The 14455-nt window shown below is 55.8% G+C and overlaps 1 protein-coding gene across 1 annotated transcript in view; it reads left to right on the top strand.

Moving 5' to 3' along the window:
• Positions 1–14455, top strand: part of GRM1 (glutamate metabotropic receptor 1) — a 214618-nt gene that overhangs the window by 154385 nt on the left and 45778 nt on the right. The window contains exons 3-4 of the mRNA XM_077143401.1: positions 2021–2267; positions 8033–8201. Coding sequence (XP_076999516.1) covers positions 2021–2267; positions 8033–8201 — 416 coding nt within the window. The remainder of the gene's footprint in view (positions 1–2020; positions 2268–8032; positions 8202–14455) is intronic.

Genomic DNA, 14455 nt, shown 5'->3' on the forward strand with positions numbered 1-14455 from the left:
GGAAGGCGGCAGCCGCATGACAGTCCCCACTCCAACCCCACGCAACTCCGTGTGCCCGGTGCCCCATTAGACACGCCCCCCCCCCACAGCTCCATGTGCCCCGCGCCCTGTTAGACATGTCCCCCCACAGCTCCATGTGCCCCGCGCCCCGTTAGACATCCCCCCTCCTAGTTCCGTGTGCCCGGTGCCCCCTGCTTTTCTGGCAGAATCGACAACTGGCCTGCACAGCAGTGGCTGTGGGCTGCAGGCTGAGATGACCCCAGGCTGGTGGGATGGGGTGCCGGACCCCACGGCGCCTGGGAGAGCAGCAGCTTCCCGGGGCTGTTTTAGGATTAGCTCAGACCCTTTGCATGGCTTCTGCATTGAAGGTTATCCTGCCACCCTCTTTTTTGGGCTCTTTTCTTTAGCTCCCAGCAGACCCCTGATTCTCTGCACTCTTACATATACCTCCAACACTCTGGGGGTTGGGGCCACTTTTAGGGCTTGTGTAAAACTTGCTGGAGAGCTGGCACTAAATTACTTCCATCCTATCCTAATAGATATGGAAACGGAAGGAAAGAAACGCAACATCACGGGTGGGTGGTTCTGCGTGCTGGATGTGTTACTTTCACTCAATGACTCTCCAATTTTTGCAAGGATCTTTGCTTTCTGTTTTACGTGAAGTTCTGTACTTACTCTGCCTGGCTTGATTTTAAAACACTCTTTCTGCCTCTCTTACTCCCTCATTTCCTCTTGGAAAATTTCTTTCCAATTGTGAGAATATTGTTTTAGCAATTTGCACTTTCAATAACTTTATATTAAAGGAAGCTGGAAGCTGGATTAAAGTTGGAATTTTCTCCCCTTCCATCTGGTCTGGGTATTTGGTACTTCACTCTTCAGGTAGAAACACATTTATCTTTTGCACATTTCCAATTACATCTACGCAGATTGGCATCCAAGCTGAGCAATTTAATAATTTCTGATTTCATCCCAAGTTCAAATCAAAGTCAAACTCTCCCCAGTTCCCCGTGGGCACGCCTGGCCTCTAACTCCCTCACCCTCCCTGCTACTGTCCAGTTCCCGAGACCCAGGTGGTGGGAACAAACAGGTGGCCACAGGGAGTGCCCCATCAGCAGCTGACCTCGCCAGCTTTCTCACCTTCTCGTACCACAAAAGTACATCCCCTGCCCCTCACTGCCAACCAAGTGAAGTGGGGGGCGTGGGGGACACAGCAAGAGAAGCACACTTGAATCTAAGTACATGGTTTCTGAGTCACGCCAGACGTGTGCTACAAATCAAGTTTGTTTTCAAAACTTGCCACCTTTTTCTTTGCAAGCCCAGTTGGTCCCCCAATTTCTCCTCCATAGGCATGTTCTGAAGCTGAAACTTGTAATCAGGAGCTTCTGTCTAATGCAATACTGGTCTGTGAAGCTGCTCAGTTTTGGGGGAGGATATTTGATTGCCTGTGACAGGTAGAAATGATTTTAGCTAACACTAAAACTGAACATGCAGTATAACTCATTCAGCAGGAAACATTTTACCCAAGTTCTAATAATTAGCAACTCTGACTTTAAAATCTCTGCACTGTCCACCACGTCTGAGAGGTTTGTACTACTGAGCCCGTTTTCCAGCACTAGACGCGACAGCAGACAGCAAGCGTGTCACACCAGGTCCCAGGCATCGGGTAGTGAGTGCACAGTCTCAATGCCCTGAGCCGTGGGCTGCTGGGGAGCACCCCGAGCGTGCTCGCCCAGCACCGTGATGTCCCGGGACTTTAGCGATCAACCGCTACAAACCAAGCTGGAAGGAGCGCCCTTTCCGTTGCCCCTTAGGGATTTCCTTGAATTATTTGCAAGTTCTTCACTTTCACTCTGTGGGGTTTGTTTTACGCCTTATAGAACTGCGTTTAAATACGGAGACGATGCGAATCCATATCTGCAGGCAGAGGCACCAGCAGCCCGGGAGACAGCGCGGGGCGGGCGGCGGCGCCCTCCGCGCCTCGGGAGCGGGGCTCAGACCATGCTCGGCGCTTCTCTTGCAGGTAACGAGAGCCTAGAGGAGAACTACGTGCAGGACAGCAAGATGGGCTTCGTCATCAACGCCATCTACGCCATGGCGCACGGGCTGCAGAACATGCACCTGGCGCTGTGTCCGGGCCACGTGGGGCTGTGTGACGCCATGCGGCCCATCGACGGCAGCAAGCTCCTCGACTTCCTCCTCAAGTCCTCCTTCGTCGGCGTGTCCGGGGAGGAGGTGTGGTTCGATGAGAAAGGGGACGCGCCCGGAAGGTAACGCAGTCCCTGCGCGGCGGGGCGGAGCGGGGCCGGGCGGGGCGGGGCAGCGCCTCCTGACCCAGGCGTGGGCGGCCCCCTCTCCAGGGGTGGGTGTGGGGGCGGGGCAGCGCCTCCTGACCCAGGCGTGGGTGGCTCCCTCTCCAGGGGCGAGCGTGGGGGCGGGGCGGGGTGCCACCTCCTGACCCAGGCGTGGGTGGCCCCCTCTCCAGGGGTGGGTGTGGGGGCGGGGCAGCGCCTCCTGACCCAGGCGTGGGTGGCTCCCTCTCCAGGGGCGAGCGTGGGGGCAGGGCGGGGTGCCACCTCCTGACCCAGGCATGGGCGGCCTCCTCTCCAGGGGTGGGTGTGGGGGTGGCCGCAGGCACGGTTGGCTGGGTTCCGGCCACGCGCTGGGGAGGAGCGCACCAAAGGCCATGGGCTCTTGTAAAGCCCTGAGGGCCTTTGTGGGAGCCCCCAACCCTGAGCCCCCCAGTGCCCCCCCACCCAGCCCCTCCCTCGGATCCCCTGCTCCTCCGGAAAGCCCAGGGACCTAAAGGACTCACACCTGGACCCAGCACCCGGGTCCAGAGCCCCTGGCTAGACCTGAACTGGGCCCAAAGCTGATGGTTGTTAAGCACATGGAAGAGCACCCCTGCTCCCAGAGCCTGACCAGTGAAGGGACGGAGTACAAACACGCAGCCCCCTTTTTCTCGGACTGTATCAGAGAAACAGATGCGTGTGTGCGTGTGTGTGTTTCAAGGATGTGGATTGTGGGCTCGGGAAGCTGAGAACCCGGGGCAGGGCAGCGGCCCGGAACTTCTCCCCGGAGTTGGTGTTGAAGTCTTGAGCCCAGACTCCTCTGGGGGAGGCCTTCAGGCTGGAGACTCAGACTGTCCTCTTGTCCCTGGGCCCCCCGGGCACTGCTCATAAAGGACTTTGGCTGGGTGCATGAGCCCCCACCCTGCTGAGGGTCAGCCCCCCACTTCAGGTCAACTGACTGGCCCCACCTTTCTGGCGTCAGCCAATGCTAATCCCATCTACAAAATCCGGCCTTAGAAACGCCATGGCCAGTGTTTGGCCAAACGCCACACGCTGTGACCTGGCAGGTGACACACACCACAAACCTTCGCGAGGCTAACTGGTGTCTCTGCCCCACGTCTGGGGAACCAGAGGAAAAGAATGCTTTTTGTGAGACTGAGGTCCTATGGCTTCTGAGCTTTCAGAGAATTAATAGGGCAAGAGACAATGATAAATCAACCAAAAGTTATACAAATATACATATATTTCCCCCCCAAGTCATTTTATGTGAAGTTTGCTTCACCACAGCCCTAGTGTGTATAATGCCACTTAGCCACGGGCATCGGGCACACAGAGAAGTACACCCACGCAGAAAACAGCTGTGGGCTCCTAGCAAGGGGTGAGTGGGAAAGCGGGGTAGAGGTAAGGTCTGCCCTGTGTGGCTGGAAGGGCAGAAAGGAGCCTTCTCAGCTCTCCCCTAGGAAAACCAGGTTGAGGCCCCTGCGGCGGACCCTGGCCAGCCCTCCTCTGCTTCGCTTCTCCACCCCCGCCTGGCTGTCCGCCCACCCCGAGGCTCGCTCTGCGCCAGGGTGTGTGGCTCTCGGGGCGCTGAGCCGCGTGCTCGTGGACCCCCCCCCCGCCACCTGCACTGTCCTCAGGAGCCCCTTCGTCCTCCAGCACATGCTATGCAGAGCAAATTCTTCACAGGAATCACATGCCGAGGTCCCCGGGTCATCAGACCGCCCCGTCCGTGTACCCCCCGTCCCCGGGCTGCAGGCATACCTCGCCCGCTTGGCAAGTGGAGGAGCTGAGCTCCATGCAGCTGGGGTGTGCCGCCCAGCCCTGGCTCGTGGTCCCACAGCAGCACCAGGCCTTCAGCTAACCCGAGAACTAGGGGAGGGGTGGGCCATCCCGAGGCAGGTTCAGAGCTGTGGGGGAGCCTGCATGGACCCGGCTGGCTGTGTGCGGGTTGTCCTCACTTGTGAGCATGTCCTTTTGAGTCCTATGTGGGGCCGGGAGGATCCTCCCCGTCACCAAGACCTCTAGAGAGGACGCGTGGTTTCAGTCACTGCCCACAGCTAAACACGTACCCGTGTCTCAGTGTGCCCGGCTGCGTGACAAACAGGACGGGTACCTATTGGCTCACGGTTTTGGAGGCGAGGTTTTCAACATCACTGCGTCAGCAAGGCCACGTCAGCTTCCCGGAGTCGAGACGTTCCAGCACTAGCTCTTCACAGTCTTGGGGGTCCTTGACTCTCTGCAGTCCTTGGGGTTCCATCATGTCCTCTTCTGGCTTCCACTCCAGCTCAGCTGCCCACTCCTTTGACTTGCTCCCCTGTGGACAAGGGCCCACCCGGACCCATTTTGGCCTCAGCTAAACTGGCTCTCCAAAGCCCCCATTCACAATTGAGTCCACACTTCATGATAAGAGCATCTGCGTCTTCAGAGTTCCCACTGCAAACAGCTTCCCACCCACAGGAACGCAAACTGAGACCTGAACATGTCTTTCTTGGAGGCGTGATCTGGTGCGAGATCGGGTTCCTTCAGGCAGGCCATGGAATGGGGGTAGAGTTTGCCTGGAGGCTGAGTGGGTGGGTGGGTGGAGGTCCGAGGCTGGGGTCTGTGGAAAGCTTCTGAGCCCTGGTGCTGAGGCGCAAGTGGGCTCTGCCCCCACTTTGTAACTCTGTGCTCCACTTGCTCTGGGCCCAGTAATAGTGGGTTTGGAATGGAACCTCTCCCCATGGCCCATAGGATGTGGGGACCCCTGGCCCAGCAGAGGGTCGGCTGCATCTTTGACCCTCCTCAACCACCAGCTACAGTCACTTGCAGTGCTTGCAGGCATTTTTTTGCTCGTTTCTCCTCCATCTTTAATTGCACATTAATTGCATGTTCAGGCCATGAGCTCTCCCCTGGGTCCCTTTTTAGGGATCATTTCCCTGTGCTTGAAGCTGGTCGGCATATTCTCTTCTCAGTTTGTGGCCCGACCCCGCCCTCTGCTTCCACCTCCTGCATTTCCTTCATGCACTGCACCCCACCTCTAAGCGTGTGGGAGATCTGCACATGCATCGAGGAATGTGAGGAGAGGATGCTGTGCTCCCCGGGAAAGAGCCATAATCGTTAGCACCTTGTTCTCAAGAACTGGGCATTCTCCCCTCAGCATCTTACAGCATTCCTTCTTTTTCCTTACAGCTGTGGGGCTTTTAAAAAATGTTTTCAAATACCGAAATATTGTAAAATTTTGCAGTTTCTAAGTGCTACTGCAGTGCAACCTGAGCTTCCTGGTGAGAGAGCTCATGGGGAGTTGAAGTAAAGTCTAGAAAATCAATTTATAGGAAAGAGAAAGTAAGGTCCACACTGTGGTAAATGCTGTTGGAAGCGCATGGCACAGGACAGCTTGCTGTGGAGCCGTAGACGGGGGACGGGAAGCGGCCTGCAACCCCTCGCCACTGCGGGTCTCAGAACCACGTGTTTCAAGTGAACATGTCAGAGGTCCACTTGGACCTCAGTCTTTAGGGAGGGCGAGCGCCACTGTCACCTGCAGCTGCCTTCGAGAACACTCTGGAATGTCTTAGCCGCCACTGAACGGCAGCCCCAGGCAAGCAGCACGGCCTCCTCCAGCGGCTGTCCTGGTCTCACTTGGCAGGGGAGGGGCCGCCGTCCTGGTCTCACTTGGCAGGGGAGGGGCCGCCGTCCTGGTCTCACTTGGCAGGGGAGTGCCCCCCTACTCTCCCACAGCCCCCTTTCCAGGGGGCAGCACTTGTGGGAGGTGCCCAAACCCCATGCAGAGAAGGCCCTGTGTGTGGATGTCGGGGTCCCTGTGCACGGCAACCACAAGTGAGGAACCGGACATGCAAGGACAGCCGGGGGCAGCCACAAGGAGCCAGGGCCAGCATGGTCAGTGCCCAAGGATAGGGCTGTGGAGGCTTCTGAGCCTGAGTCAGGTTCAGGGACAAGAAAGGCCAGGAATCTTTCTTGTGTCTTTTTGTGTGTGCATGTGTGTGAGTGTGTGTATAGGTGCATATGTACACATTTGTATAAACTCTTTGAACGTGACTATGTGTTTGTGCAGGTGTCGTGTGTGTGTGTGTGCATCCATGCCTGAGTGTGTACATGTGTGTGCATACATGTGAGCACCTGTGTTCTGTGTGCATATGTATGTGGCATGTGTCTGTGTGCTTCTTCGTGTCTGTGTGTGGGCTGTATGTGAACAGGTGGGTGTCTTATGTGTATGTATGTACATGTGTGCCCATGTGTGTACAAGTATTCTAGGGCCAGGTGAGTGTGTGTGCATGCATGTATGTATATGTGTGCACATGCACATGTGCATTTGTATAGATGTGTTGTATGTCTGCAAGTGTGCATGTGAGCATGCAGGTGTATATGTGTGGGTGTGCATATATGTGTATGTGTTTTTATATAGTTTTTATATCTATACAAGAGTGCATATGTGTGAGTGTACATATGTGTGCATGCATGGAGTGTACATGTGTGTGCCTGTGTGTGCACATGCATGAGAAGTGTCTGTACCTGTGTGTCTATGGGGCAGAGGAGAGTCGAGGCCCCTGTGCCACTCAGTCTCTGTCCAGCGTGAAAACCAGGAGACAAAGCCTCCACACAGGAACTGCAGCAAACAGCCACCCTTTGCATGGCCGGTGCAGGGGAGGACCAAGTGTAGGTCTGTGGAAACTGCCCCTTGAGTCCCAGTTTACTTGGAGAAAACACAGCATGCAAAGAAAGTTAGCAATACCAGCAAGTTCTCCATGACTGAGAAATAAATGGTCATGCCGATGCACGGGTGTCCCCCAGTGTTGGTGTAGTAGTGAAGATGGAGCAGTTTGGGGCATTCATAGCAAAATAAATATGCATGAGACGATGATGTTGCCTTATGCATGCCCTTGTCCTGAAAGTAGTTTTTTACATGCCTGGACTTAATAAATCCCCACGATGTATTGAAGGATTTGGCGACATTTCTAAGTGGTATAATCTACTGTGAAGGGATAGCAGCAGTCCAGCCACATATCCTGACATCAGGGCTGTGTCCCCACTGTGTTGGGGAACGCTCTCCGCACCCTGACTGAAACGGTGAGCTCCAGCCCCCAAAGAAGACTTTGAAATGCAGACTCTGTCATCTGGTGGCATTGTAGCATTTGAAATCACTGAATAACTGGAGGCAATTATCTGGATGCAAAATGCTTGTCCTAATCAGGGAGGAGAGCAGTTTAAATGTCAGTGCACACGATGCTCAATCTCCAGCATCCTCCTAATTAAAGATGTGCCTCTCAGACCTCTCACTCTGTTAGCACCTTAAAAAAGCTCCCAGACTTTGGAAAACTCACCTTCTCCAATTTAGCATAATAAAAATGGAAACTGAAGGTGAAAAAGAAATTTGGAATCAAAGTAATCAAATTGAGAAATGAATGTTGTAAATGATTGCTGCTTGTTCAAAGGATGGCATCGTGAATGCTGATTTGAAGGTGGTGATCAACTCAGCATGCACAGAATTAATTCTTAGAGCCGAAGCAGAGGGAGAAGAGCCCAAGGGCTCCTCTTTTCTTTAGCACATCTGATGATCTCCAGCAGACTGGAGAAGGGAGCGTGCGTTTTGGATTAGTAGAGGGGCTGTGGGTGCGAGCCACGTGTGCAGGAGGGGCTGCCCTCGGGAGGGGGACTCTGCTTCATCACCCCTCGCTCTGCCACGCTCTGCGTTTTCCCAGTTCCCGACACCGCGTCCATGTTCTCTGTAACCCCTGTTGCTTCCTCCGTAGGTATGACATCATGAATCTGCAGTACACGGAAGCCAACCGCTACGACTACGTGCATGTGGGCACCTGGCACGAGGGCGTGCTCAACATCGACGACTACAAGATCCAGATGAACAAGAGCGGGGTGGTCCGCTCCGTGTGCAGCGAGCCATGCCTGAAGGGTCAGATCAAGGTAAGCTCGGCCCTGCCTGGGGCAGTGTCCATGGCAGGGTTCACCGGCTGGAGGTGAGAAGAGAGAGCACAGACTTTTTTCGTGAGCGAGTTTGATGACCCAAAGCTGTGTGTACCCCAGACAAGACTGTGCTGTGAAAGCTGAGCCGTTCCCCTGGGTGTGGGATGGCTGCAGGGAGGAGATTGTGGTGAGTAGGGTTTCCATTTGACATGGGACCCACCTCATGCAGGGGGGGTCTTAATCCGCTCACTGGAGTCTTTTATGAGATGGTAAAAGCTAGAGAGAAAACACAGAAAAAGCCCCAGTGGAGCTAAGAGAGAAAAGCCAGAGACGCTAAGAGACAAGGACACACAGAAAACAGAGAGAAACCACGGAAACAGAGAGGAAGCCACTAAAGCCAGAAGCTGGAAGCAGCCAGGCCCGGGAGAGAGGCGAGCGACCAGCAGACGTGGCCGCGTTCCTGGCCGTGTGGCAGACAAGCTGAGGGTGGTCCGTGGCCAGTCTTCGAGAAGAAAGCATCACCTCCTGATGCAGTGATTTGGAAATTTTCACAGCCTTTGAACTGTGAGCTTTATGTGTAAAAATCCCCATTGTAAACGCCAACCCATTTCTGGTATGCATTTTGTTGCATTTTGGCAACTTAGCAGCAGACTGAACCAGCCAAGGCTGTCAAGAAAAAGTGTTCCAGGCTTTATGTTTTCCTCCTTGTGTTCATCTAGAACTGAAAGGACAAAGAAAACATGGGACACAGAAGGGGAAACTAATTGGGCATTTAGAATAGTCTTTATTTGTATTGCAATATTCAGCCAGGATCTTAAGGGCCACATAATAACAAGGGGATGGGTAATCAAATTGAAAAGTGAAACAGAAGTAAAGGTAAAAAACGGAAGTCATGATATTGCCTAGTTGTATATCCAGTCGTTTCAGAAAGCAGAAGCTGACAGGGCTCAGATAGCACAGCTCGAATAGCAGAAGTTGAAATGAGGAAACAGAAGTGCTGCTTGTCATTTCCCTTATTTTCTGAATCCTGGGATTCTCTGAAACTGGGACTTCCCAGGCAAGAGAGGGTCCCACCTTCCAACGTTCTCAGGAGCTCTCTGTGCCCCCCTGGGTTGAGTAACACTCACTCTCTGGGGTTGTCATGACATAGCACCCCAAACTGGACAGCTTCACACAATGCACATTTGCTCTCTCCCAGGTCTTGAAGCCACAGCTCCAAAATCCTGCATCGCAGGGCCAGCTCCCCTGCAACCCATCACAGGTCTGCAGGGTTCTGGGGGTGGCCGCCCAGCCATCCATGCCTTTCTCTGGCTTGTGCAATGCCCTGGTTTCTGCCCCTCCCTGCCTGAGTTGGAATTTCCTTTCCTCACAAGATACCAGCTTGACCTCAGCCTAATGGCTCCTTCTGCAAAGACCACATCTCCAAATAGAGCCACATCCACGAGACGGGGGTCAGGACCTGCACATGCCTTCTGGGGGCACGGTGGCTGAGTCGCGACTCTGCGTAAATCTGAAGGTGGTGCCAGAGGCTGCCCTGGAGAGGCGTCTCTGTGCGGGAGAAGGGGCGTCCTGTGCTATTTAAAACAAGCTGGATGATGCAGCCACAAATAGCACGCAGGGTGGCCGTGAGCTGTCGGTCCATTAGATGACCTCATAGGTCTTCTCCCATCCCTAATTTTCAGTGAGTCATCTCTGGGAGCAGACGGGCTGTCACACAGACGGCAAGTCGCCCAGCTGGAGCAGGAGGAGGTGGGGATGAGACCGGACCTGGGGACCTGGACCCCCGTGCGGGGGGTCCACCTGGGAAAGTATGCGTGGGGTCTGCAGTGCAAGACTGGGGTCGTGCAGGCTGTGTGTCGGTGCCGGGACAGAGGCGCCTCATGGGCAGTGACAGCAGCATGGGGCCTGGGAGCCCTGGCCTCCAAGGAAAGCTGGCTGGGGACGGGCCTTCGCCTGCTTCCAGCTCCTGGAAGAAGGCTGCGTGCAGAGGCAGACTGCCGGGCTGTCTTGTGCCTTCTCACAGAGCAGGGTGGAAACTGTTTAACAGCTGACCTGGAAGCCACCCATGCATGGGCGCTCTGGTGCTGCCCGGGTGCCGGAGGCTCCTGTGCCCTGGCTGACTGGAGTCCCGGAGGTCGTGGGAGCCGTGGGCTGTGGCTGGATGGGGCGGGGCACGTGGGAGTACACGAGTGCAGGAGAACAAAAGTGGATGCAGCCAAAGCCGCCAGGAGCGCCCTCATGGGAGGCTGCCCTGGGCGTGGCGCCTGTGGCCCCTGGACGTCCAACCCGCAACCTTTGAGCGTCGCGGTGGATGCCGGCGGCGGCGTTGGATCGCGAGGGCTGGGGCCCTGCGGTGGGGAGGAGCAGCCACGCGCGCGGCCCCAGCCCCTTCCAGGCTGTAAGGCGGGCCAGCGCTCTGTAGTATTTCGGAACTGCGAAGTTTGGTTTTTCAGGGTGTGAAGAAGAGAAAAAGTGAAGCCTGGAGAAGAAAGCAACGCGCCACGGCCGTCAGCGCGCCGCCGCCGCGCACTCTAGGTGGGGAGGGACCCGCGGAGTCGCCGGCTCGGCCCCGGGTCTGCTGCCAGCCTTCCTTGGCGCGCGGTCCGGGTGCAACCGTGGGAGGCCTCTTAGGAACCTTGTGCGCCCTTGGGGCACCTGGGGGCGGGGTCACGGGGGGCGGGGTCATGGGGCGGGGTCACGGGGGGCGGGGTCATGGGGCGGGGTCATGGGGCGGGGTCACTGGGGACGGGGTCATGGGGCGGGGTCACGGGGACGGGGTCACGGGGGCGGGGTCATGGGGCGGGGTCACTGGGGACGGGGTCATGGGGCGGGGTCACGGGGGCGGGGGCACGGGGGCGGGGCTACGGGGGCGGGGTCACGGGGGCGGGGCACCCAGGCAGGCGCCAGGACCGCGGAGATCCAGGCCCCACTTACTGTCTAGGAGGGACCTTGTCCCACCTCCAGGCTCCCGGTGCAGTGGCAAGACCCGGCGGCGATGTCCAGGGGCCGCAGGGCCAGGAGATTTTGTGACCTATCCCACAGGTCTCTCCAGCTTAAGTATCAAATTCTGTTTGAAATGCTAAAATAATTTGATTGCTTTTCTGGTAATCCACACTCATAGTGACTTCTTTTGAACGAGTTAGAAGTACAGTTTTCTTACACTGAGTTTTTCAGACGTGGTGTCTCAGAGAGGCGCAGGTCGACTTTGGTCACACGACAGGACGTGCAGAAAGCAGTGTGGTCAGGCGGCCCAGCAGAAACCCTTAGAAAGGGGGGAGGACTCCGTCCTGCCCAGGTGAGAGACTGCCAGAGGGGTCACAGCTGCCAGTGGGACCCTCCCTCAGCGGGGCGGGGACCCCCAGCTTCTCGTGTCCCTGCTCTCCAGCCTTCCTGGGTCCCCTGGGGCCACAGCTTTCCAGAAGGCAGCTGGCAAGCGCACCTGAAGGGCCCTCAGAGCTCTGGACAGTTAGTGAGGGGGGTGTGTCCCCATGATCAAGAGCCACAGGGAGGGAGGGGGGAGGGGAGGGGAGGGGAGGAGGCCAGAGGCTGCCTGGCTGAGCAGGTGCCCCTCTCGTCCTTGAGGTCCATTCCAGGTGGCGCAGCTCTTCGGAGCCCTTGGGTGGCCCCTGGAGAGTCAGCCCTGCTGCTGGTGGGCGTAGGGGGAAAGAGGGCTGGGGGGGCCGGCAAACCCTGTTTTCTGCTTCCAGTGGAAGCCTCACAGGCTGTCCCTCCTCTGACCTCTGTCCCCGACCCTGTTAGGCAGTGCCTAGGGAAGCCCGAGCCCAGGTCCTGTTCCGGGCCCTTCTTTGGACTCTGGATGAGTGGGGGAGGGTGGCGAGGCCCCTGTGGGCTCCTTGGGGACGCCCAATAGGAGCTGGGGGCAGAAGCCGAGCTGGAGTCCCTCAGGGCAGGTGACCCAGGAGGGCGGGGGGTGGCACAGCCTGTGGAATGTGGACTTGCCAGCAAGATGGATCCCAGAGCTGGGCCTGCTCATGGTGGGGGGAGGGAGGCAGGGCCAGTGGGCAAGCGTTTCATGTGGGAGCAAATAATGGACACTGTACACTCGCTGCACGGTTCTGTCCACTGCTCACATTGGACCTTCAGAGGACAGTACCCCCACCTTATAGGTGAGGGGTCTGAGGCCCTGGGCCCCCAAGGAGCTCGCTGCATTCTCCCCACTGCAGGGGGCCGGAGCTGGGCTGGGGCCCAGTGCTCCTACGGCCCCTCCACCGCCCTTGACAACCTGCTTCCCCTGCACAAACTGGCATGTTTCAAATTTCAGTTTCTAGGCCCAATTTCCTCAATAATTCACAATAGAACATCACAAATAGGGCTCCTCTTTAAAATTCACAGGCACAGGTCCAGGCTGAAGGAAGGGATTTTGTGAAGGAGGTGGGAGTGTTTGAGAGACGAGGCTCGAGGCTCAAGGGCAGGATGTGCCGGTCTTTCTGGACTCTCCTCTCCCTCCTCTCTTCATCCAGGCAAGCCAAGCGGGGAAGGTGGCAACTCCCCCTCACCTCCCTCTGCCGATCAGGCAGAATCCTGCAGGAATCAGATGAGCGTGGCGTTTGCCATAAATATTCCCTCGTTATCCCTGCCAATTTACGTGGTATCAGAACACACCTTATGTACATTTAGAAAAGCCTCTTTACGCATAACTCGGAAACTCAAGACTTCAACTTGAGCTAACTCATTTCCGTTCATTGCGTAGAATGGGTTTCACCCTATTTACTGGCCTTGGCTACCAGGAATAAAGGCAGATGCAGGTTTGGTTTCAAAGGCTTGGAAGTGTGGCCCTCAGAAGACGGCTCGGGAGCCCTTTGCCAGACTCAGCCTCGTGGGCCACTTTGATTTTGCCCCTCCAGTTAGACCAGCCGTGGGGTCAAGGCCGTGGGGAGCCTGAGCGTGGCGGGCACGTGAGCATTTCCGTGATGCTACAGGTCATCCTCACGATGGAAGCAAGCTAGCAGAGCCTGACACGAAGCCATGAGTTTGGCTTCTACTGAACATTTAAGGTCCTAGATAGAGTAGTCAGGGTTCTCCAGGGAAACAGAATCAACAGGAAGTATCTGCAAATATTGTGAAATTTTATAAGATTGTCTCATGCAACTGTGGAGATGCACAAGTCCAAATTCCATAGGGCAGGCTGCCAGCTGGAAACTCCAGTGAAGGACTCCCCAGGAGAAGCTGAACGCTGAAGTAGAGATGGAAATTCCCTCTCCTGACTGCTGAAATCATCACTTCTCCTTTTAACACCTTCAGCTGATTAGATGGGACTCACTTTGCTGAAGGCCTCTCCTCAGTTGATTGTAGATGCAGTTAACCATAAATGCAGTCAGCTGGTTGATGATTTAAGTCCACAAAATATTCTCACAGTAACAATCAGGCCAGTGCTTGCTTGATCAGACAACTAGACACCAAAACCTGGCCAAGTTGATGCATGAGCATAACCATCACACAAGCTTTGTGCCACAAGCATTTTTAGGTAATGCTCATAGGGATGTTTGTCTCAGGGCTGTCCTGTTGGTAGCTGTGGCTGTTTGAGGGGAGTTGGCAATGGAGGAAATTATAATTTCTAATAATGTCCTGTAAAAATGCAATTGCTAATACTACTTTTCACACTGATTGGGTTGCTTTGGATGAAATATATTCAAGACTGCAGAGATCAGGAGTGAGGACTCGGCCAGAGCATTGGCCACTGTTGGTAGCCCACAGTGACCTCTGTCCCTCCTGTCCCTCAATCACTTCCTTTAGCTCCCCCGGTCAGTATTGCTTCTTGTTCCCCTGCCGGCTGATGTCCTTGGGAGGGGCTCTCTGTCTGTGTACAGCTCTTATTCAGATCAGCTGCAGCGTCCTCCTGCCACGGGTGCTTCCCCTCCTGCCCCGGCAGCCAGTAGATGCCCGTTCTTGGCCCACGTTGTGCAGCAGCTGGGTCTGCCATGCTTCCTCGATGGTAGGAAAAGGAGCGTGATGTGGCCACATTTCACTGCAGAGCATGCACAACAGAGCGCGCGCGCACACACGCACACACACACACACACACACACACACACACACACGCATGTCTACTGCTTGCTGCTCCAGAAAAAGATACCAGAAATGTGTGTGTCATGGGCCTGTGCTGCCCAGGGGCAGAGCCGAGAGGAGAATGTGGGCACGTTGTGGTGCCCCTGCTGCAGGTGGTAAGCCCTGCCAGCGTCACAACAAATGCCCTGAAAAAAACAGGATTTCAGTGATGTGCTAGAATAGGAAAT

The sequence above is a fragment of the Tamandua tetradactyla genome, chromosome 25 (genome assembly GCF_023851605.1).
Source record: "Tamandua tetradactyla isolate mTamTet1 chromosome 25, mTamTet1.pri, whole genome shotgun sequence".
Taxonomy (NCBI): domain Eukaryota; kingdom Metazoa; phylum Chordata; class Mammalia; order Pilosa; family Myrmecophagidae; genus Tamandua; species Tamandua tetradactyla.